The 21,921-nt window shown below is 40.1% G+C and overlaps 3 protein-coding genes and 1 non-coding gene across 9 annotated transcripts; 2 read left to right on the forward strand and 2 right to left on the reverse strand.

Moving 5' to 3' along the window:
- Window positions 1-876: 876 nt before the first annotated feature.
- hgs (hepatocyte growth factor-regulated tyrosine kinase substrate) lies at window positions 877-12,078 on the forward strand. Of its 5 annotated transcripts, none has more exons than XM_039825151.1 (20): window positions 877-1,060; window positions 2,394-2,478; window positions 2,641-2,716; window positions 3,086-3,178; window positions 4,123-4,246; window positions 4,566-4,618; window positions 5,288-5,356; window positions 5,466-5,590; window positions 6,271-6,388; window positions 7,464-7,562; window positions 7,652-7,747; window positions 8,329-8,367; window positions 8,471-8,653; window positions 8,791-9,001; window positions 9,100-9,272; window positions 9,356-9,496; window positions 9,766-9,949; window positions 10,108-10,244; window positions 10,339-10,521; window positions 10,730-10,871. In XM_039825151.1, the coding sequence occupies exons 1-20, from the start codon at window positions 1,024-1,026 to the stop codon at window positions 10,820-10,822; spliced, it is 2,319 nt and encodes a 772-aa protein (XP_039681085.1). In that variant the 5' UTR covers window positions 877-1,023; the 3' UTR covers window positions 10,823-10,871. The 5 variants fall into 5 exon arrangements, with proteins under 5 accessions (XP_039681085.1, XP_039681089.1, XP_039681088.1 ...); XM_039825155.1 differs by having other exon boundaries at window positions 6,271-6,382; XM_039825154.1 differs by having other exon boundaries at window positions 878-1,060; window positions 6,271-6,382; window positions 8,788-9,001.
- Window positions 12,079-12,140: 62 nt separating this feature from the next.
- Window positions 12,141-13,798, reverse strand: zgc:103625 (methyltransferase-like 26 B). 2 transcript variants are annotated; one of them, XM_039825157.1, is made up of 7 exons: window positions 13,676-13,798; window positions 13,399-13,601; window positions 12,991-13,153; window positions 12,786-12,845; window positions 12,626-12,693; window positions 12,447-12,525; window positions 12,141-12,360 (listed from the first exon to the last, which is right to left on the reverse strand). In XM_039825157.1, exons 2-7 carry the CDS (start codon window positions 13,596-13,598, stop codon window positions 12,313-12,315), a joined length of 618 nt encoding a protein of 205 aa, XP_039681091.1. In that variant the 5' UTR covers window positions 13,599-13,601; window positions 13,676-13,798; the 3' UTR covers window positions 12,141-12,312. The 2 variants fall into 2 exon arrangements, with proteins under 2 accessions (XP_039681091.1, XP_039681090.1); XM_039825156.1 differs by having other exon boundaries at window positions 13,399-13,729.
- Window positions 13,799-14,378: 580 nt separating this feature from the next.
- On the forward strand, window positions 14,379-18,464 carry mrpl12 (mitochondrial ribosomal protein L12). Its single transcript, XM_039826210.1, has 5 exons — window positions 14,379-14,570; window positions 16,139-16,337; window positions 16,450-16,521; window positions 16,710-16,847; window positions 17,864-18,464. The coding sequence occupies exons 1-5, from the start codon at window positions 14,512-14,514 to the stop codon at window positions 17,978-17,980; spliced, it is 585 nt and encodes a 194-aa protein (XP_039682144.1). The 5' UTR covers window positions 14,379-14,511; the 3' UTR covers window positions 17,981-18,464.
- A 729-nt stretch (window positions 18,465-19,193) lies between these two features.
- Window positions 19,194-19,265, reverse strand: trnae-cuc. The gene has a single exon. It is a non-coding gene; the product is annotated as a tRNA-Glu (tRNA).
- Between the last annotated feature and the right edge of the window lie 2,656 nt (window positions 19,266-21,921).

Consider the following 21,921-nt stretch of genomic DNA (forward strand, 5'->3'; position numbering starts at 1 on the left):
TTGCGGTAACAATGAATTATACATGATATCATTGACAGTGAGGTAAATCATCCACAGAGCCAACTGCAACTGCAGGCCTCTCTGGTTGGAAGTTACAAGCCTGATTCATCTCGGAGCACACTGGTTGGGTGTGGACAGAAATGTGCATGCTTTGTTGCACCTGTAACCATACCCAACATGATGTCACAGGGCCCTGGAGCACACCCACCACTGCAGCAAGGTGAGTAGTTAAACCACTGGAGGTCAGGAAAAACAAGATATTTAGGAGGTGGTAGGTTTCTCTTCAGCTAACTACTACGTAGTTTAATTTACTATAACAATACATCATATTCTCTAATTCTTCTTCTAATATGTTAAGCTGTAATTTAACTGCTATAACTGTCATATAAATGTAGTGGAATAAACAGTACAATATGTCCCTATAGTAGAGTAAAAGGTTAAAGAAGCAGAAAATAATCGGGCATATACTAGTAGTTTAATTTAGTTTTATTTTGCACATTCAAAATGACAAATAAAACAAACAGAATGTACAGTGTAGGGAGAGGCAGAAACCCCAATAGGCTTATGTGAAGCCTCTACCTAAATAATGTTAACATTTCACAATATTATAAAGAACACACAATTAACATAAATAAAATAATATGACTATTATGAAAAAGCAATAACAGCAAAATATATGAAATACCAATACTATACTTAAAAGAATGAAACACTTAAAGATGACTTCACAACTGAACAGTACCGTAAATGGACTTACTTCCACCTCTGTCAACATTATAATAAGTTTTTCTTCTGATAACTAAACATAGGTAGGCTACTTCGTTGCATTTATCAGTCGCCAGAGGGAGTTTCAGGGGTGGTTCTACGGCGGAAGTGGGAAGTAGGAAGAGCTGTACAGCTGTGCTCCGTCCGTTGCTAACACAGAAGCTAACAGGCTAACCTCATCAGCGGTGAGCATATCAGGATCCCTTCACTAAACAAGACGCCTCGACAGCTACTTTGAGACGTTGAATCTAGGTTAATATGGGAAAAGGTGGAGGTACCTTTGAGAGGCTTCTGGGTAAGTTATCATTACATTCGTTAAGTTAATAGTTTATTAGTCAAAGTGCGATATTTTCCAGCGTATTGTTTTGACAGACGCTGGGGCTGTGGCTCTCAGGCCAGCTACCTTTAGCCTGCTAACAATTTCGCTTTGTTTAGAGGCCCAGATGGAGGGCTCACTTAAATTAGCAACCGAACTAAGTAGCAAATACAGTATTATGTGTCCGTTGCATAAAGTCCAATCAAAGCTACGCTATCTTATCCTTGTCTTACCTTCGTGCTATTAGCCAAGCTAAACCTGGCTATTAAATGTCATTTAACGTTAGCTAACGTTAGTGATTCAGTAATAATGTTAATGTTACTGTATAACTGATGACATGGCTCAGCTATCCCAATAGCCAAGCAGCACAAGATGCACAACATTGTCATTTGTGAGATAGATAAATTATTACTTTTAGTGTTAAGTCCACAACAGGTTGATAAGCTAACGTAGCTAGTTGCTAGACAATTATAATTAGCTAGCTAGCTAGCCGCTTATCTAACGTTAGTCCTTGTTTAGATCAACGTTACACTGAATTAGACACGTTTTCATTCAAATACAGCTGGCAAAGGTAACGTTAGGTGGCTAATTAGCTTAGCTTACACTAGCACTATCCCAGGAAAAAAATATCAACTTTGTCATACATGTAGCTAGATATGTTGAAAATTGACAGTCCCGTCAGATAAAACCAATGTCTTGGAAGTTAAATTAATAACTGGCAGACAATTATGTATCAACACACTTTTATACATGCCTTTCAGATGATATTGATGGCCTAATCTGACCTTCTAGGGGGCCCTGGGCTAAAAATGAGCGGCTGGCACTCAGTTGATAAACAACTCTGTGTGCATTTTGTACAGTATTTTTTGTTTTGTTGCTGTGATGTGGTAATTTAAAACACAGAAGTTAAGAAATATCCAACGTGTAAGCACGGTATTGACTTACGTAATTTAGTTTCTAAAACTAGCCTAAATGTTGACACAGGGCCTCAAGATCATCAGAGTATCCGAAGCATAGCCCACCTTATTATTTTAGTGGATAATGTACCGTAGCTGTGCATATTTCCATATTCCCAAAGATACAATTAGTAAACTTATTACCATAAACCAATTGCCAAATATTCAAGTTGTGGCATTTGGGGTCTGAGACAGTTGCCCACTTTGGCAAAGTCAAATGTTACAACACTGTAATTAGGAGAGGAGGAAGCCTGGTATGTTTTTTTTGTCATGTTTGTTTGGTGTAGCTGATATTGATATTAGACAGACAATACTGTTTAATGTTCTAAAGCTTTAACCATCTGTATTAATTGCAGATAAAGCCACCAGTCAGCTGCTGCTGGAGACTGACTGGGAATCCATCCTGCAGATCTGTGATCTCATTCGACAAGGAGACGCACAGTAAGTCATTCTGTCGACTTCCCTCTACATTCATATCATTAGCTGTTGAAGTTGAAAATAGATAATTAGAATATTGGGTTTATTGTTTTTTGTGTGCCTTGCTAACTTAATTTATTGCCTTGATATTTCTACTGAGCAATATTCTTGTTTTGTTCCTTGCAGAGCTAAATATGCCATTGGGGCCATTAAGAAGAAGCTGAATGACAAAAATCCACATGTGGCCCTCTACGCACTTGAAGTAAGACGTGTGTGCTGTATTGTCACAATTTTGTCTAGGGCTGCACCTAACAATTATTTTCATTGTCGATTAATTGTTTGGTCTATAAAATGTGTGTTTTCCAAAGCCCAAGATGATGTCTTCAAATGTCTTGTTTTGCCCACAACTCAAAGATATTCAGTTTACTGTCAGAGGAGTAAAGAAACTAGAAAATATGACTCAAACCAATCAATCGATTATCAAAATTTGCCAATTAATTTAATAGTTGACAATTAATCGATTCATCTTTGCAGCTTTCATTTTGTCACCTCTTCGTTTGGAAAAAGCTGCTTTGGTGAAATATGTCTAACGTAGTTGGCATAGTGAATGATTATGTGACCTCCCCTTCAGGTCCTGGAGTCAGTGGTGAAGAACTGTGGCCAGACAGTCCACGATGAGGTGGCGAGTAAACAAACTATGGAGGAACTGAAGGATTTACTTAAGGTGACCCCCATTGTATTAATTTCTTGAACTTCATAATCCTGCTCTGTTTAATTTCCAATGTACTTTCCTTGCTACAATTTTTTTCACAGTCCCTACATACTGTGAGTTTTGACCTTTGTTCTGGTCAGTACTGTCTTTTCATTGTGAAGCTGGATTAGCTGACAAAAAAGGTGAACTGAAGTCAGTTGCAGCATTTATTTAATTGGGTTTAGTGCTGCAACTAATGATTATTTTGTTGTCTGTTAATGTGTCAATTCATTTTTTTGATTATTCGACTAAGTGATAACTAACATCTTCAGATCTCTTGTTTTGTTCAACCAGCAGTCTAAAACCCAAACATATTCAGTTCACAAAGATATAAAACCAAGAAAAGCAGCAAATCCTTATATTTAAGATGCCGGAACCAGTGAAAATTTTGGCATTTTTGGTTGATAAAATGTCTGAAATGATTAATTGTCATTCTGTTTTTTTTTCCTGATTAATTTTATGTTGATCAATTAATCGACTACTTGTTTCACCTCTAATCAATCGGGTTAAATAATATCAAATGAATATCTGTGCAGTGTTTTTACCCTGTTATACATAGACAGGGTGATATGTCTGACCATATTTTGTCTGGAAGCCTTGTCACATCAGGCGGCTGCCTGCATGACAGCGTGAGTTAGCAATATGTGATTGGATCTTGGCTGTATCATGTGACACGAACTCCTCCCCCCTAACCTGGTTTCCACTTCCTGATGATGTCATAGCCTTGTGACAGACCAAAACAAGGGACTTCCCACCTCAGTTCTTTTCACCAAACACAGTGTATTTTGATTTAGTTTGTGTTTGAAAAGCTCAGTTGTACCAATGTTATGTGAAAACAGAAACATAGAATATAAACACCAGAGGGATTTAGAGGTGTAGAGACTTTTTATTTCACTGTGTGGTTCTTTTACCACCAGAAACAGACGGAACCAAACGTAAGAAACAAGATCCTGTACCTGATCCAGGCCTGGGCTCACGCCTTCCGCAACGAACCCAAATATAAGGTGGTCCAAGACACCTATCAGATCATGAAAGTGGAAGGTAAGTGGACCCATGCTGTATTTTACTTAAATTTATTTGCCTGAAATGAAGCCCAAGGATCTCTAAAAGATAAAGATAAATGTTTCTCAGCTCTGTCTGTGCTACAATTAAATATAAGAAAAACACATCAATATATATTTATACAATTACAACAATGTTTTAATGACTAAAACTCAACTGAAAGCTCATGCAATATTTAAAAAAGATGGTACGTTTTATTATAAAACAATTATTATGTATGATTTTTAACTTATATTAATGCTCTACTAGTATCATACTGTATGTTTAACAGGTTTATTTTCATTTTCTTTTCTCATAGGTCATGTGTTCCCCGAGTTTAAGGAGAGTGATGCAATGTTTGCAGCTGAGAGAGTGAGACATTTAGTTTTTCTTGTTTGATGTGAGTTAGGGCTATAAAGTAGGCCCGCACGATTCGTGGAAAAATATGAATCACGATTTTTTTTTTAGCTTAGAATTGATATCACAATTCTCTGCCATGATGTTTTTCCCCACGAAGTGTAATGTTTATTGCACACATGAACCATGACAAAACAAAATAAATTGGCAGTACGAAACATAGATTTTTTTCGGCACCTAAAGCACTCTAAACATAGAGGCTTCAATGAATAAAGAAATAAAGTACATACTGGCCATTTTAGTACAGTAGGCTACCAAAAATAGTGACCTATAACACATTGAACTAAATATGGCCCTGATACAGGCTCTATCTGAACTCCTTGAACATGTCTTAACATAATTAAAGCATGTCAATGTCAAATGCTTTCAATAAATTAATTGGAGCAAAAAAAAAATTGAAGTCATTTAAAAATTAAATCGCAAACGGGTGAATCGCGATTTATTTTTATTTTATTTTTTTTATAACGATTTATCGTGCAGGCCTACTATGAAATGGGTGATACCTGTAGAATAAGCATGAGTTGTGTGATCATTGACACTGAACTATTAAGAAGAAAGGATGACTGCACACAAAGCTCCAGTGACCATATCTGTTGTAATATGTGGTCTGTCTGCTTTGTCCAGGCCCCAGACTGGGTTGATGCCGAGGAGTGCCACCGGTGCAGAGTCCAGTTTGGAGTTATGACAAGAAAGGTAGGTTGGGCTTTCTTGAAACTAGGGCACTTTTTATGGTTTCCTTCATTCAGTTACAGGTTTCGCATGTGCAGAAGTTGACTTTGATTTGTGTTCTTTGCTTTTCCAGCACCACTGTCGAGCCTGCGGCCAGATTTTCTGTGGCAAGTGTTCGTCTAAGTGCTCCACCATTCCCAAGTTTGGCATAGAGAAGGAAGTGCGTGTGTGTGAGCCCTGCTTTGAGCTACTTAACAAGTGGGTCCCCAGATGTGATGTAACTAGTGTGAATTTTCAGTCTCGGAGGATGAAGTATGGTGGCTCTGAACAGTGCCTTTATAACTGTAGACAACTACATTAGCTGCATGACACTGGCATTGTAAATTGTTCTCTTGCTCAAGTTATGCTGTAGTATATACTTATGTAAGTATGCAATAGTTTTAGATTGTTTTGTTCCTAATTACTGTCATCCTTAATCGCTTCTTAGTTTAGGGTTTTCTATCATGTTTAGCTTGGACCCTTATCTATGCGTCGAATTTCATTTCCTGTTTGTCTGTTAGCCATTTATAATGTATTCTATCACAATTTTGAATTAGCTGTTTTTCATTACAACAAATACAATGCAATACATCCCACATTTGATACATAACACATTAGATGGCCCTAAAGAAGTAATTAAGTAGTTTTTTGATATGCCATAAACTCTTTTATAACATGTATAGTTTGTATGACAAAAATGCAGATCCAAATCTGAATGTAGATTAAAAATGTGTAAAAATGTTTTTATTAGAATAACAAATGTAGAAGATTTTGCCGCATTGACAGAAGTATGCACTTTCTTGTATTCTGTTTTTGTAGCGAACGTGGTGTCTCAAGCAGCATGCTTTCTTCTGATTCAACAAGGTTGTTTATACTCCCTGATCCCTTTTCTTTACCAGCCACCCCTCCCTTTCTCCTCCCTTGAAGAAAGCTGAAGGAAAAGCCCCCACCCCAGGCATCGCCGAGCTGCCTCCTGAGTACCTGACCAGCCCGCTCTCCCAACAATCCCAGGTAGAAGTAGATAATGAGATGGCTTAGTCGATGGTCAAAGTGGTTGCAATAGAAGGAAAAAAAAAAAAAGTTATGTATTTTAATCATCCTCTTGGCCTCACCCTGCTCTGTATTGGAAGATGTTTTGCCCTGTGATGGGCAGGAAAGATTGCGGCTGATACTTCCTCATCAAGAAGGCCCGAAACCCCCACTGACGGACTCTTGACCGGGGGATTCCATTAGGCGCAGATGCGCTGCATTCTGGCTGCTCCATGGTTTTGTTCCGTCCTGTGCCTTGCGTCATACCACACCAGGAGCGTTTCAGAAGCAGTGTTTTGCTTGCAGATTTAGTTGATTTTTTTTTCTGGATATTTGTGCTTCTACCATAAAAGTAAATAGTTTTTTGATCAAAGATTTTTAGTTTTTTTGACTGTGTTTAAGTTGTTAAAATAGTCTAGTGATGTGATAACATTCGGGAGTCTGCACAGGGTGTTTATTTTGAAAATAGATTGAATGCTCTCGCCATTCCACTTCCTGCTCGGCTTGTGCAACGCTTCGCAGCTCTGTCAAAAATAGGCTGAGCCTTTAGACCAGCGTGTCCCTGAAGCGGAGAGCCGCGGCTAGTGGAATCAAAAGCATTGTCTTGAGTGGTCGCGATTGCTGCGGCTGCCATGGACACACAATCACTACATGTTACATTAACACACTTCCTGGACTATTGTCCCTGACAATTGCGTATATTATATATACTGTGAACTTTTGCACATCCCCTGATTAATATTTATGCACACCCTGCACCAAAACGATACAGCTTTCATTTCATTTTTAAAACAATAATATTGTACATATTTGTTATAGTGTCTTTTACATATTTTTTTATGAAATGTTTCTATTTTATGTTCTTGAATGACGTGTACTTTGATATATTGTTCATTCCCATTTTAATGTTTATTGTATACACCAAATACACCAAGGCAAATTCCTTGCAAGTAAAAACTTACTATGGCAATAAATCAGCTAACAATCAGTCAGATTTAGATTTTTTTTTATCCACCCATTAATGAGGTTTGTGGATCTTACAATTGCTCTACTCTCTTACCAGATGCCTCCCAAGAGAGATGAGGCAGCACTGCAGGAGGAGGAGGAGCTGCAGCTGGCCATTGCCCTTTCCCAGAGCGAGGCTGAGGAGAAGGAGCGAATGGTGAGTTAAACAGCAAAAATTTCCCTTTTGTATTGTTTATTGTCTGTTTATTAAGAGAAAGTGATACATACCTGTATGTGTACTTACAGAGGCAAAAGAACTCCTACTCAATGTACCCCAAAGCTGATCCCACTCCAGTAACTTCCTCAGCACCACCAGTCAGCACCCTCTACACTTCCCCGGTGGTAAGACTTTTTCTCATGCTGCCTTTAGCTTTTTTATGGTTCTGTGGAGGCTCCACGCAGAGCTTTCAATGTTTGTGTGTGTGTGTGGGTGTATAGGTGGAGTGGGTGATAGAGTGACGGCGATTATCTTCGGAGCGAGTACTGACTCTAGAGTCTTAGTAAGAGAAACCGTGTGTCCCCTGTGTTTTCTGACCAAGGTGGGACATCTGTAGGAGGAAAAGTTAACCCTCTCCTTGATTTCATGTTGTTTATGGAGAAGGAGAACCAGGATATGAGTCGGGGGGGAGGGGGAATGAATCGCTACCAAGCCATGAACGAGCCGCGACGTGTATTTAAATCTTTCGAGACGTGCACGTCAGGCTACGGCGTAGCTTTGTGTCTCAATGTACCTACGTACGTAGCAACGGCGTAAATTTTACGCAGAAGTATACATCAAGCTTTTCTCTCTGGCAAACTCAATTATTTACACTACCAAACCTTTTTTCCACGATTAAAACAAGGTTCAACAGTCTGCTGATTATTGAGCATCTTATTGAACTATGTTTTGTTACTGACCAATGTGAACTATATGCTCTCTCCAGAACTCCTCTGCTCCATCAGCTGAAGATGTAGACCCTGAGGTACATGTGGTATATCTTTCTTCTTTCTACCTGCAAATGGAAGACTAATTGGAATCTTACATCATGCTTATAATACTGATGGTAATCTTTCACATTATTGCAGCTGGCCCGTTACCTGAACAGAACGTACTGGGAGAAGAAACAGGAAGAGGCTCGCAAGAGTCCCACCCCCTCAGCCCCTGCCTCTGTGCCATTGGCTGAGTCCCTTCCGCCAATCAGTCAGCCAGTAGAAAGTCATGTCCCCGTCGCTGTCCCTGTCTCTGTCCAGCCAGTCAGCATAGTGGAGGTATGTTGAAACTTTGTGCTGAGAGCAGATGTTTGTAGTAGTATTTTTATTTATTTTTGTATGGCTAGCTGAACTGGATTTGGCAGACCACAAATGACTCTCCGCATTTTGGTTCCCTCTCGTCCCGCCTTCAGCAGCAGTACCAGAACGGGGAGTCGGAGGAGAACCATGAGCAGTTCCTGAAGGCTCTGCAGAATTCTGTCACCACCTTCCTTAACCGCATGAAGAGCAACCACATGCGTGGACGCAGCATCACCAACGACAGTGCTGTGCTCTCACTCTTCCAATCCATTAACAACATGCATCCACAGCTGTTGGACATCCTCAACCAGCTAGATGAGAAGCGATGTGAGTGTTAGCTATGCATGAGTTTGTGTTAGCCAACGCATTTCCGTCACCCTGCGTGTCCAGTCTCTGAACTATCACATCCTGTATGTTGTCTACAGTGTACTATGAAGGGCTGCAGGACAAGTTGGCTCAGGTGCGTGATGCTCGGGCAGCCCTCAACGCACTTCGGGACGAACACAGAGAGAAGCTGCGTCGCGCTGCAGAGGAAGCGGAGAGACAGAGGCAGATCCAGCTGGCACAAAAACTGGAGATCATGAGGCAGAAGAAACAGGTAATGAAATGGGTCTCTCCAAAATGCAGATATTGATGCACTATTCGTTACCATGGTCACAAGTGTTTGTCTTTGAACTGCAGGAGTACCTGGAGATGCAACGACAGCTGGCCATCCAGCGCCTCCAGGAGCAGGAAAAGGAAAGGCAGATGCGTCTGGAGCAGCAGAAACACACAGTCCAGATGAGAGCCCAAATGCCTGCTTTCTCGCTGCCTTACGCCCAGGTACACACTGCATACGTTATTAGGATTAGCAGATTGATTGCGAGGGTAGCACCCAGTGCGAATAGTTGGCATGACACATGGGCCTTCAATGCAATCCAGTATTAACTGCGTTCTTCTTTGTAATTCAAATTTTTTATTTTATTGGTCACATTTTTCCATTTCCAATAAATTGAGTATTTACAGTAGACACCATATTTACCTCTTCATAAATCTTAATAATAAATGTAAATAAATAAATGTCTGATAATATAGTATGTGCTGTTACGCAGATGCAGTCTTTGCCCCCCAATGTGGCAGGAGGGGTGGTGTACCAGCCTGGTGCTCCACCGAGCTATCCAGGCACCTTCAGTCCTGCTGGTTCTGTGGAGGGTTCACCTATGCACAACATCTATATGAACCCGCCTGGGCAGACTGCACCACCACAGTACCAGGCCATGCCCAGTGCTGCCCCAGGTAAGAACACAAACTTTTAATAGCTTCGGCACTAGAAAATCTACTTTTTTTTTTTTTTTTTATTGTCCTACTGCAATATATTCAGTCAGGAAACATTTGGCATGATACTTCAATCAAGTGTGCTCCTGCGTGTGACTGATTGTCCTCTTTTCCTCCAGATCCCAATATGGTTAATGCGTACATGTACCAGGCTGCAGGCAGCAATGGGCAACCTGCTCCTCCTGCTGGTCAGGGTCCGCCCACTACTAGTCCACCCTACTCCAACTATCAGCCCACACCCACACAGGGCTACCAGGTCTGATTGACTCCCCTTTTTATTTTCTGATCAAACTACCACCAACCTAAAGAGAAATAATTAGCCCACTAACTGTTGTCCTTGTTCTGTGCAGAATTCAGTGTCTCAGGCCCAGAGTATGCCCCCCATGTCCCAGCCTGCCCCCACTAATGGTATGGGTTACATGGGCTACCAGCCATACAGCATGCAGAACATGATTTCAGCATTGCCAGGACAGGACCCCAATATGCCCCCCCAACAGCAGTACATGCCAGGCCAGCCGCCCATGTACCAACAGGTCAGCCTCTTGCCACCAGATGTTAGCATTAAGAAAACCTTGTAAAGAGTTTGCAACGGACTGTGGCAAATTAAAGTGTCTTTCATACTGACACAAGAAGCTCTGTTAACGATGTATTTGTATCTTTTATTTTTTTACTTTTGAGGTTATTTCAATCTCAATCCTTGCTCATCCTCATATTTTTACTTTTACCTTCTTTTCTTGCTAGGTGGCTCCCCCTGGTGGTCCGCAGCAGCAGCAACAGCAGGTCTCTCAGGCTGTGCCCGGCAGCGCTGAGGCTCAACTCATCTCCTTTGACTGAAAGCCTGCACGCTGCAGGGTCTGACACACTACACCCCCTCCTCATTTGGTCTTTCTCCTCACTTTCCAGACTCTCTGCCCTCTGGAAACACACACCTTCCACCTTGCTGTGATGTTGTGGCAATGTAAAATATTGTGATGATGTTGCAGAACTGTGGCTCTTCTTGCCTCTCCCTCACTGAAGTATGGGAAAGCTGCAAGACAGGCAACAAACCCACCCTCTTTTTCCCTCTTTCCAGCTGATATGTATGTAGTATTTCCTTATTAAATGAATAACTGCAGCTCAGAAATAGTCAGTGGTATTAAACTTAAAAGATAAGAAAATATAATAATTTAGGATAAAAAGAAGACAAGATATAACCATCCTTTGTCTCATATTTTTCTAAAGCATAATTTGCATGTTACATTTTCATTATTTTCTGGAATGGAAGTGAACTACTGCAACATATCCTAACAGTTTGGGCAGTGATTGAGAGACATCTGGACAGTATGTGCTGTTTAAGAGTGTGGGTGTGAAGACAAAGAGTGATGTCTATGGAGAGAAAGCACAGTCAAAGGAAATAAACGGCACTATCTCACATCTCCGTCAGGTCCACAGCTTGCCATTCCAGCTGTAGTTTTCGGTTCATGAGCACAGAAACTAGCGTCATCTTGTTTTTGGCATTATTTGTTGTGCACTGCTTGGAATATCCGGTGTCTTAATGTAGTTTTCTTAAATAACGAAACGCATATGCAGGGATTGTACATTGTGGGATGAGTGATAACTGGGTGGTTGTTTAATCCTAATATACTTTTCTAAGTTAAATTAAATGACACAACTAGTGGGCATACATATACATACTAAAGCAGTACAGCAACCCTAATAGCATCCCACATCTCTTAATTAAAAGGATTTCTGTTGCCGATGATAAAGAACCGTCGCAAGATAAGACCTTAACCTCCAATTAACTGCAGATGACCTCCAGGCACCCCATCTCACTGTGCATTTGGTTGTAACTGTCACAGATAAGGATATCTACATAGTAAGTACAGTTGGGAATTTTTTATTTTTTTTAAATATACTTGGCGCTCCGTAGAAGTGGAAATGCTTACAGAGCGAACATTGAGTACCGCATGTATGTATCACACACATCCAATCAGTGATTTCCGTAACCCTTCAGTTGCCATCTGTGAACTTCTTTTTTCCATCATACTTATCTGTCTGACTTTAAAAGTAATTTTAAAATTATATTTAATAAATATCTGGTTCTCATTGTCCCCTTGCTTTATCTTGGATTTTTTTTTTCTAAAACCTTCCGCAGGATTTCAAAAGACATGAATTGTATGACAACTTTTATTCATGTAAATACAGTGTTCCATGTCACATTGATCGACGTTTGAATAATAGGGGTAAAGGCCATAACATTACATTAATGAGTGATAAGATGAAATGTGCTTTAACTTGTGCATTGGTATACAAAACTTTATTTTCCTTTGTGCAGTATGGCTTCTTTAAAGTTTTCTGAAGATGAGGCATTTGTAGTATTCTTTCATCTCAATCTGGAAATTAAAAACAATACAGATGTAAATGCTAAGTTGTAGTTATATACCAAGTTAGTTAATTAAAGTTATAGTATGTGACTCACGATCCTCTCCATACGCATCTCGTTCCCATAGGCCAGCTGTCTCAACACATTGATGTCTGGAAGACCCCACTCTGGATCCCTGTGTTGCATTGAATAAATCAATTTACACCCTGCTACCAGAGCTTTACCAGACACACATTGTTGCCATGTTGTATTAGAGGAAATAAACAGCCGCTCACATTTGTCGAAGCTCTGCATCCAGATGTTCATTACAACTTGGTGTAATAGTGCCATTAACAGCATACACCTGGAACAAGATTTGGAAAGGTGTCAGCTTTTGCACTTAACACTCACATGATGACATCGTGCTATTTTGAGTGCATGACTGTTGGTGCGTACCGCATATGTTATCAAAAGGCCATTTTGCCTGAGGATCTGACCGGCTCCATTGAAAACACCCTTGGAAAATGATAAAAAAAAAATGTTCATGAAACATGTCCTGGCACTTTTTGAGCATTTTGAGATCTGTCTTTTATGGCTATTCACACAGTTTTTTGTTACAATTTAGCTCAATATCTTTGAGTTTTGTTATAACCAGGCCTACCTGTGCTGTTTTGAAGGAGCTGTATTGCAGTAAGTTAATGGCAACAATAACATCACAGGATCTGCGAGAAAGGCCTGCCCATTTCTCCCACGGTTCCCTGGCATCCAGGTGGACTGGCTGCCGCACATTCTTTGCATGGGTTGCAGCAATGTATGCCTTTATACTGTAAGCAAGTATGCAGACTTAATTGTACATTTACAATTTAGAATCAGATTCTCATAAATCACTTGCTGCTGTTTCATATCCACATAACTGAAAAATGTACAACCTGTTGTCCATTTGAGCTTACTGTCACACACTGTATGACTACAGTATTGCTATTCTCTTGGATCATTAATAGATTGTTGTGTCTGATGTACGTAAAACAGCATAACTATTGGAAGCCTTTTTTTTATATAAGCCACAAACCTGTCCCGAGACTCTTCTTTGATGTCTGATGGCTGCCAGGTAACAAAGGGCATCTTTTGGGCAAAGCGTATGACATGCTGCCCAGTTCCAGAGCCCAACTCTAAGGCAAACAGCTCCCTATGGGACTGGTCTTCCAGCACATCTTCAAGCACTAAACACAGATCCTCCCAGTTCCTCTCTGCCTGAGGAGACAGCAGCATGGTCTGGAGGAGAAAAGCAGAACATGTTACCATATCATATTTTATTGATTTTCTCTTTCTCAGAGGATTCATCTTACCTTAACTTGTGCTGGGTGACAGGGACTAATATTGGTGGAGGCTGGATGTGGTGGATGACTGTAACAGCAGATGGGTGCAGAGATTACCTAGTTAAGAGGATTCCCTCTGTTCTCCTCCCCAGTGTTCAGCACTGGTACAGTACAGGTAGCACACACACACACACACACACACACACACACACACACACACACACACACACACACACACACACACAAACACACACCCCAGAGAAACAGGGACAGAGATCAATTCATACAATAAGTTAGTATCTGACTAGCAATTCCAATCATCATAATGAGTGGTATTATATTGCATGTTTGTATTATATCGATAATATAATACAATTTGCAGCTATAATATGATATACCTGAGTGTGTTTACTGCAGTTTTGTGTTCATAGTGAGGAACTGCAACACAACCTTAAATTAACAGTGTTAATCATTAAGTGTGTTTGTGTATTATCGGGTATAAAAATACATGAGCGAATATTTTACAAATGTATTGCAGGACTGTGCATTTCAACAAATATATGTATGTTATTAATGCAGGTACTTTTAACATTTGTACTAATTATGAAAAAACTCATACCTGTAAAGATTAATAATATAATATTAATACATCATAGGTACAAATATGTTATTCACATTATTTATTTATACTTTTCTTAAGTCCCTTATGGGCTCCCGTAGACTTCTAACAGTTCATGCAATGCATTGTGGGTAGGTCAGGAGCAGAAAGGACGCCATGTGCTTTTGAGGCAGAGGGATTGAAAGGAGACCCGGCTGTGACAGACTTGTTTTATTTTTGAGGGACACCGGGAGAAGTTAACGTTAACATGTACTGCACCAGACGTTGCCTCCGGTCCGCGCTGTGGGCTGCAGCGGCCACACCCCGGTACGTGAATTCAGCCGAGGGGTCACAGCCCGTCACGTAGTGTTAACACCGGGCAGCAGTAACGGTAACGGTAACGTTACATCAGGGTCTGAATGCCTGCATCTCCAAGGGCAGACAGTCGGTGACTGCTGACTGTTATTTTGGTTGTGAATATGCTGTTGTCTCCGTAGCTCGTATGAATACAGAAGGTGTATAGTCCGCAGTCAGAAAGGGGTTTCATGTTTAACGGCTGTGTGTTAAGTATGTTAGCTAGCGTTAGCTTTAGCCAGCAGTAACTTACTGAACCCTACAGGCTTTAACTATTTAACCGTGGCCCAATATCCTGCATGTAGGCTTATGCAACACTTTATCCTCGTCTTTAGTTTGGTTGTAAAATCTAAAAGTAGCAGCTGTTTGACATTTTCCCTCCACGAAGCAGCTATGTTTCTGATAGCCAAGGTCACACTCGTGTAACTGGAAATTAATATTTTTGCTGGTCAAGTAACCTCAAGCTGCATCTCGTAATTGACTCAGTGCACAACGGCACACAAGTCTTTAATATGAACTACAGGTTGTAACGTTATGTCAGCAAACCAACCCGGTGCAACTGCAGCCACCAGAACTGACAGTAGTCGCTGCTGTCTGTGCAACACCATCCTGGTGAATGTATAACCCCAACCCCCATAAAGTGTCAAAATAAATATCTGAGAGATCAAACGATGGTTAACGTTAGCAGGATAGGTAAACTAAAATTATTTATATTTATTTTGGCAGACTTAATTCCAGTCTTTGCTTTTTTGAGAACTTAAACTCCATCACAACTCAAAATCTCAATTTCCTAAGCCAAAAAGTGAACTCTTCACTCTTCAACCTTATATCAAGTTTGCTCTTGCATGAGACACAGAAAAGCAGTGAATCCTCACAATTGAAAAGCTGGAGGAATGTTCGGTGGTTTTGCTTTAAACAGAGTCAAATGATGAACCAGTTATCAAAATAGTTAATCATAAATTATTGGTCAGTCAAGTAATCTATGAATCGATATGTTTTTTCTTGTATTGCATTATTTCACTTCTTTAGCCTCTGAAAATGACCAAAGTCAGTCTTAGAAAGAATTATCATTTTAACTGGTCTGCAATGAGTGCGAAATGCATAATGTTTGAGCTGATCACAGTTGGACAGGTGTGATTACCGCAACTAAATATGTTAGGATACAAAATGAACTGGTCACTGGTACATTGTGAAGCAAATGCATTGATTAAATAAATGTTGGAGTGCATGTCTGGCATGAGAAACACTGCCCGAACATTTGGTGTGCCGATGCCAGACAAGGATGGGAAGTACGTACCCATATGTGAGATATCAACTGTATTCCTTTTATCTGATTGTAAGGCTGAGCACGTTTTTAAGTAAATAGTAGTCACAGTTTCTGCATAGACAAAGTCGAAAAGGAGCTGTGGAGAAATGTAAAGACACATTTCAGATGCCTTTTGATGCCATATGTCAACTGCAGATGCTCTCAGCTGAAATAGAATATATCTGTATACACTGTGAGCTCTGAGGACCACATTTAATCCATTTTCATTTTTCAGGCAACAGCTTCAGCGTCAAGCTCCAGCCCTGTGTGCTCTCAGACTTCTAAAGACCAGTCCAGCCACCCACTCAGATGCCATCGCCACCCCAGCACTTGACGGAGCACCCAAACAGTATTCTCCCAAAATCCAACAGCTTGTCAATGATATATCCAGCCTCACTTTATTAGAGGTATCAGACCTCAATGAACTCCTCAAGGTATGTGGAAAAGTCACTGAATCTAAACCACAGTGTGCCTTGTCAGATAGAGACTGTTGTGATGCATCTGTGGTATCATGTTGAGTTATGGTTTGGTTTTTGTTGGTTGCAGAAAACTCTGAACATTCAGGATGTTGGAATGATGCCAATGGGGGCGATGGTTGCATCAGCTGTACCTGCGGCTGTAAGTACAGAGGAGACCATATAATTGGATTACTTTACAATATAACTTAATCTGCTACAGCATCATAAACTACAACTTCAAAAATGATTTTAACTTTGAATCAACACTTCTCTGACACAGGATCTACATATTGTATCGCTGCAAGTTTCACTGATTTCTTATTATTTTCACATTTTGTGTGAAACTAGGCTGCAGAAGAGGAGGAGTTACCAGTCAAGAAAGAGCAGACTCACTTCACAGTAAAACTGACAGAATTAAAAGCAGCTGAAAAAGTGAAACTTATAAAGGAAGTGAAGAACTGCATCCCAGGCTTGAATCTGGTACAGGTAAGTCTCATCATTAGTGCTCAGTCCTGGGACCTAATGTGAGTCATTTGAAGGTACCCTGTGGAGTTTTTGACCACTGGTAAATCTAAGCAGTAATGTCTGCTGATTGACAGTAGGTGGAGGTAAAGTGCCAAGAAATGCAGCACGGTACTAACCCATTGTAGAGGATGCTGCATTTTAGCAAACATGGATGTAAACAATGCAGGATTTTAAATATTCTATAAAATTGGCTTTGACAGTACAAAGTAATTTAACATGTTTGTTAAACCTCAAGGATACACACAATGTGTATAGGTTAGAAACTTTGCAAGAAAACTCCACAGGGTGCCTGATGCAGACTCTTAATCCAAAACTCGTTTTCCCAAGTAATACAGCTGCATGGTGCCTAAAGTAGACCTGCAATATTAAATGACCAGTTTAAAAGTGTGTATAAAGATATAGTATTCATCGTAGCTTTCCTTTGCAATGTCCTATGGTGTTAGGTGCAATATCTGTGGAAACGCAACTGTCGTTGTTAATCTGGTAAAATAGGAATGTTTGGACAGCCTCTCTTTAACACCACAATTCACAAATTGCTAATATTGGGCCTTTTAAAAAAAGTATATGATCGGTTTAGGGCTGGGTATCATTCATAACATTTTGATACCGATACTAATACTGTTACTTTGAAACCGGTTTTGAAACGATACCTTTTTTCGATACCAATTTCATGAAATCCATTTTAATAAAAAAGTAATTACAACATTACGGCACAATCCTTTTATTTATTTTTCAGCTCCTACTATGTAAGCCTCAACTCTCTGTGTGTAACATAGAGTTTTTCCTGCGTGTCTCTAGGATGTGTAACGTTAGACAGTCAATCGGTCGGTGCCCAAAAAAAGTATGGAATTCGGTACCCAGTTCTGGATCGTACCATTGTTGCATATTTGCTCATGGCAGTATCACAGTTCCTGTTTTCACATATTGGGTAACCTCTCACTATATCTTCTTTTTTGTATCTGTCCTTCCTAAACCAGTCTAAAAAACTAGTGGAGTCTCTGCCCCAAGAAATCCGAGCCAATGTATCCAAAGAAGAGGCAGAGAAACTGAAAGCATCCCTAGAGGCAGCAGGAGGCACCGTCGTGTTGGAGTAGATCTACGTGCCCACCAGTTCTCCAACATTTTGCTGCTCATGTACTTCATCCTTCATTCTCTTATTTCTTTTTTTTTTACATGACAAAGAGGAGGATCCCGGGAAGCAAAGAAATGCCTTCTGACATTAATACTGTCTCTTAACAGTGTCAGGTGGGGCGGTACAACTCAAACTGAACTTTCCAGGCACACAGCCTGCATAAATGGCCGCCCTGCTGTTTTCTTGTCCTTTAGTCTGCTCATGTGTCCGTCTGATACTTGTGTAGCAAACAGAAACACTGGCCTGGGTGCCAAGTAAGTCAGTTGGTCATTCTGTTTGTGTATGTTTTCTTTTCAAAGAAGTAAAGATTATGCTGTGGGGACATGGTTACCATTCCCCATATTGAAGAACACCAGATACTGTATCTAGTTCAGGGGATGGCAGAGCTGAGTCCTCATACTTACAGAATTGTTATTAATGAATAATTAAAGTTGAAAAATCCATATTTGTCCCTTCTCTTAATGTTAATAAACCACTCCTGCCTACAAATAAGCTGTATCGGCATCCTTCTGGTGCACCAGCCCAAGACTGTTGTCATAGACGCCACAACTCTGGTATACTGAAAAAAATCCACAGAGCTTTCCTTAGCGGTGACATCAATAGGCTTAATCAGCAGTGTGAACTTGTTTGGCAAGGTCTTGTCTGTAACGGATGTTCATTTAACCCTTATGTTGACTTTGGGTCAAATTGACCTGTTTTCAATTTTTGTTTTATAGGGCTGAAAATGTGTAGAAGAAAAATTTAACAATTTAGAACGTTGGAAAAAGCAAAAACAAACTGTGAAAAAAGTGTATTTGCATTAGTCATTGCAAAGTTCTGCATTCTAGCTTTAATGGCAAGAATGAAATTGTAAGCTCAATGTGTTTTGTGTTGCCTTAAACATAATGCAGGCCTGAGACTGCAAATCTGCATATTTTGGTGTGGAAGAACTGAATGTTTTAACCTCCAGTAGATTGCATCCTACCTCACTGTTTCTGACCACTAGAGGTCATAACATATCATTTAATCACACCAGACAGGATGAGAGTTGTTTGAACCACATTTTGTTCCTGTATAAAGGAGTGTTTTAGTTGTGTTGATATAATTTCGACATGAACAGAAAACGGTTGCAGTCCTGGAAGAGGGGAGTGCAATTTCTCGGTACACCGATAGAGCTGCTATAATCAAAAGTCTCGTTCCCTGACCGGGAATCGAACCCGGGCCGCGGCGGTGAGAGCGCCGAATCCTAACCACTAGACCACCAGGGAAGATAAAAGCTTTTAATTGTTGCTACAATAAAATGTATAACCAACATTTTTAAACGTACAGTGAACCTGTTTATCTCTAGACACATTAAGCGTCAATCGTTTTATTTTTACATCAATGTTTTACGACCATTTGGTCTTTTTTTAAATTTAAAATCAGTGAAATCTACAGCATATAGAAGTGCATATTGAAAGGATGAATGCAACATCTAAATCACCAAAAATGGCTAAATGGAACTAAAAATGCAAATGTAAGTGGAAAGATTTAGAAGAGTGTAAATGGAAAGGCTTAAATTAGAAAATACAGGTAAAAAGACAGCATCATGTCATTTGAAACTGTATTATTTACATCTGTGCTTTTCCAACTGTAACATGTCACAATAAGATAAAGGCCCATTGTAACATCTATGAACAGAGATTGATCATCGATGTGTACAGATGTAACACGATAAAAACTCTGTGGAAGTCAGCCCTGGTTCAAATCCTAGAAAATGGAATGTCCTGGAGAATACGTGGCTAGAAAGGGAACCCTGCTGTGTTAGTGATGATGGTTGCAGGATTTCTTCTTACACTGTAACTTGGATCACTGCAGGATAGCAGCACATAACATCAAAGCAAGTTTAACTGAGATAAATATATATTCAATTCAATTCAATTCAATTCAATTGTATTTGTTAGGGACAATGTGCAATTAAAACATAAATGTAATCATTTAATGCCTTGCACCAGAGTTAGCCTTAGGCTAATTTGCATCTGTAGTCCCAGAGAAAGCACAAATACAAACAATTTAAAAAACAAGCAATGCTCAGTTAATAAGAAAAACAAATAACACACAGCAATAATATATATATATATATATATATAGACTCAACTCAAGGCAGCCCTTCCACTGTACAAAGGCTATTTCAAATACTCAACAGATTATATTACACCCCATCACAGCTAAATAAAATGGGCACAAGGGATGACAGGTAACTTATAAAATATGGTGCTGCTGGAGAAACTTTGTTCCATCTGTTGTGAGACTGCAATAAAATTAAAGGTCCCATGACATGGTGCTTTTTGGATGCTTTTATATAGACCTAAGTGGTCCCCTAATACTGTATCTGAAGTCTCTTTCCTGAAATTCAGCCTTGGTGCAGAATTACAGCCACTAGAGCCAGTCCCACAATGAGCTTTCCTTAGTATGTGCCATTTCTGTGTCTGTAGCTATTTAAGGGGAGAGTGGGGGGGCCAAGGTGGAGTGTGGGGGTGTGGCCTTGACCAACTGCCACTTTGCTCGTTTGAAAGCCATGATGTCTCTCTCTCATGGGTGGGCAAAATTCTCTGGGCGGGCAAAGCAGAGAAAGGGGAGGTAACCCCCAGATCGGCCCATCTGAGCTTTCATTTTCTCAAAGGCAGAGCAGGATACCCAGGGCTCGGTTTATACCTACCTATCGCCATTTCTAGTCACTGGGGGACCATAGGCAGGCTGGGGGAACGCATATTAATGTTAAAAAATCTCATAAAGTTAAATTGTCATGCCATGGGACCTTTAAAGATCTTTGGTTTGGTATAACAAAGAAAACAATGATCCACATTGACATAGCCATTCCACTCACACCATAATCATGTATACTGGAAGATTTGCATTCAAAGAAGAAACATTTCTGTCTTTCGTTATGTATAGTCACAAAGAGGGTATCATGAAAAACTGGATTGCTTCGAATACACCAACTCAGAAAGAATGGATCACTGAAGCAAAAGAATTGATTAAGTTAGATACCTTTCAGATTGTAAAATAATGAGACAGAATGAACTGAAAGATGGGCTCCAGTGGAAAAGTACCTAATGTCACTATACAAAAAGGAGAAGGGATATCAAATTAGGAAACTCATTGTTTTCAATGGTAGACTAGAACTTCAAGTAAATATCAACTCATAATAGGGAGCATTAATCATAATGTAAAGTTAACCGTCATTGTGATTGATTCTTACACAAATTATTAATTTAAAGATGTAGATTTGTGTGCAGTGAAGTGCGGTTATTGTCTGGACTAATGGCACCCAGGCACAGGACAGAAACCTGATTCAGAATACTAAATATATTTGGGTGTCATCGTCACACATGTCTGCATGTGTCCGTTCCTGCAGCAGCGAGCGTTTGCATATGTCTTGTCCTTGTGATTTGACTTGGAGTGGGTATCCATTTACTGTTTCTGTCGTCTGTGATGAGCCCCCTCCCTCTCTGTCAGCCTCTGAGTCAGCACACAGTGCAGTGCCAGGCTGCTCCATTCATACCACTGCTGCACTACTTATTTAAAATCATCTCATGCTTAAGAACCAAAACAGGTACTTGGGCTTTAGAAACTTCCAGAAAAGTTGTACAAAGTGTTGTTGAATGTTCTTAACTGAATGCGAGTAAAGACATGCAGTATATGTTTCTGACCTCATGACCCTTTGTTTGACCCTGAGGTATAGTGGGAAGGCAGGGTCTATTCATGACAAATATTAGTTTGAACGTTATGATCTTTGAGCTGTGTTAGTTGAATCCTGGGATGCTGGCATTCCACATTCACGAAACCACAGCAGTAGTCAAGATGACTTACTATTTTTATATTAGTCACGTACGCTTCCTCCCACAAACCAGCTGCACCCCTTTCTTGGCACAGAAAGATATG

This window comes from Perca fluviatilis, chromosome 15, assembly GCF_010015445.1.
Source record: "Perca fluviatilis chromosome 15, GENO_Pfluv_1.0, whole genome shotgun sequence".
In the NCBI taxonomy this organism is placed as follows: Eukaryota; Metazoa; Chordata; class Actinopteri; order Perciformes; family Percidae; genus Perca; species Perca fluviatilis.

Coding starts and splice junctions, on each gene's coding strand:
- hgs (XM_039825150.1), top strand. CDS start 1,024: ATGGGAAAAGGTGGAGGTACCTTTGAGAGGCTTCTGG. Junction 9,273..9,355: donor TCATGAGGCAGAAGAAACAG/GTAATGAAATGG, acceptor TTTGAACTGCAG/GAGTACCTGGAGATGCAACG. Junction 10,245..10,338: donor CACCCACACAGGGCTACCAG/GTCTGATTGACT, acceptor TGTTCTGTGCAG/AATTCAGTGTCTCAGGCCCA.
- zgc:103625 (XM_039825156.1), bottom strand. CDS start 13,670: ATGAATCCTCTGAGAAAGAGAAAATCAATAAAATATGATATGGTAACA. Junction 13,154..13,398: donor AAAGAAGAGTCTCGGGACAG/GTTTGTGGCTTA, acceptor ACTTGCTTACAG/TATAAAGGCATACATTGCTG. Junction 12,526..12,625: donor GATGCAGAGCTTCGACAAAT/GTGAGCGGCTGT, acceptor AATGCAACACAG/GGATCCAGAGTGGGGTCTTC.
- mrpl12 (XM_039826210.1), top strand. CDS start 14,512: ATGTACTGCACCAGACGTTGCCTCCGGTCCGCGCTGTGGGCTGCAGCG. Junction 14,571..16,138: donor GCTGCAGCGGCCACACCCCG/GTACGTGAATTC, acceptor TTCATTTTTCAG/GCAACAGCTTCAGCGTCAAG. Junction 16,848..17,863: donor CAGGCTTGAATCTGGTACAG/GTAAGTCTCATC, acceptor TTCCTAAACCAG/TCTAAAAAACTAGTGGAGTC.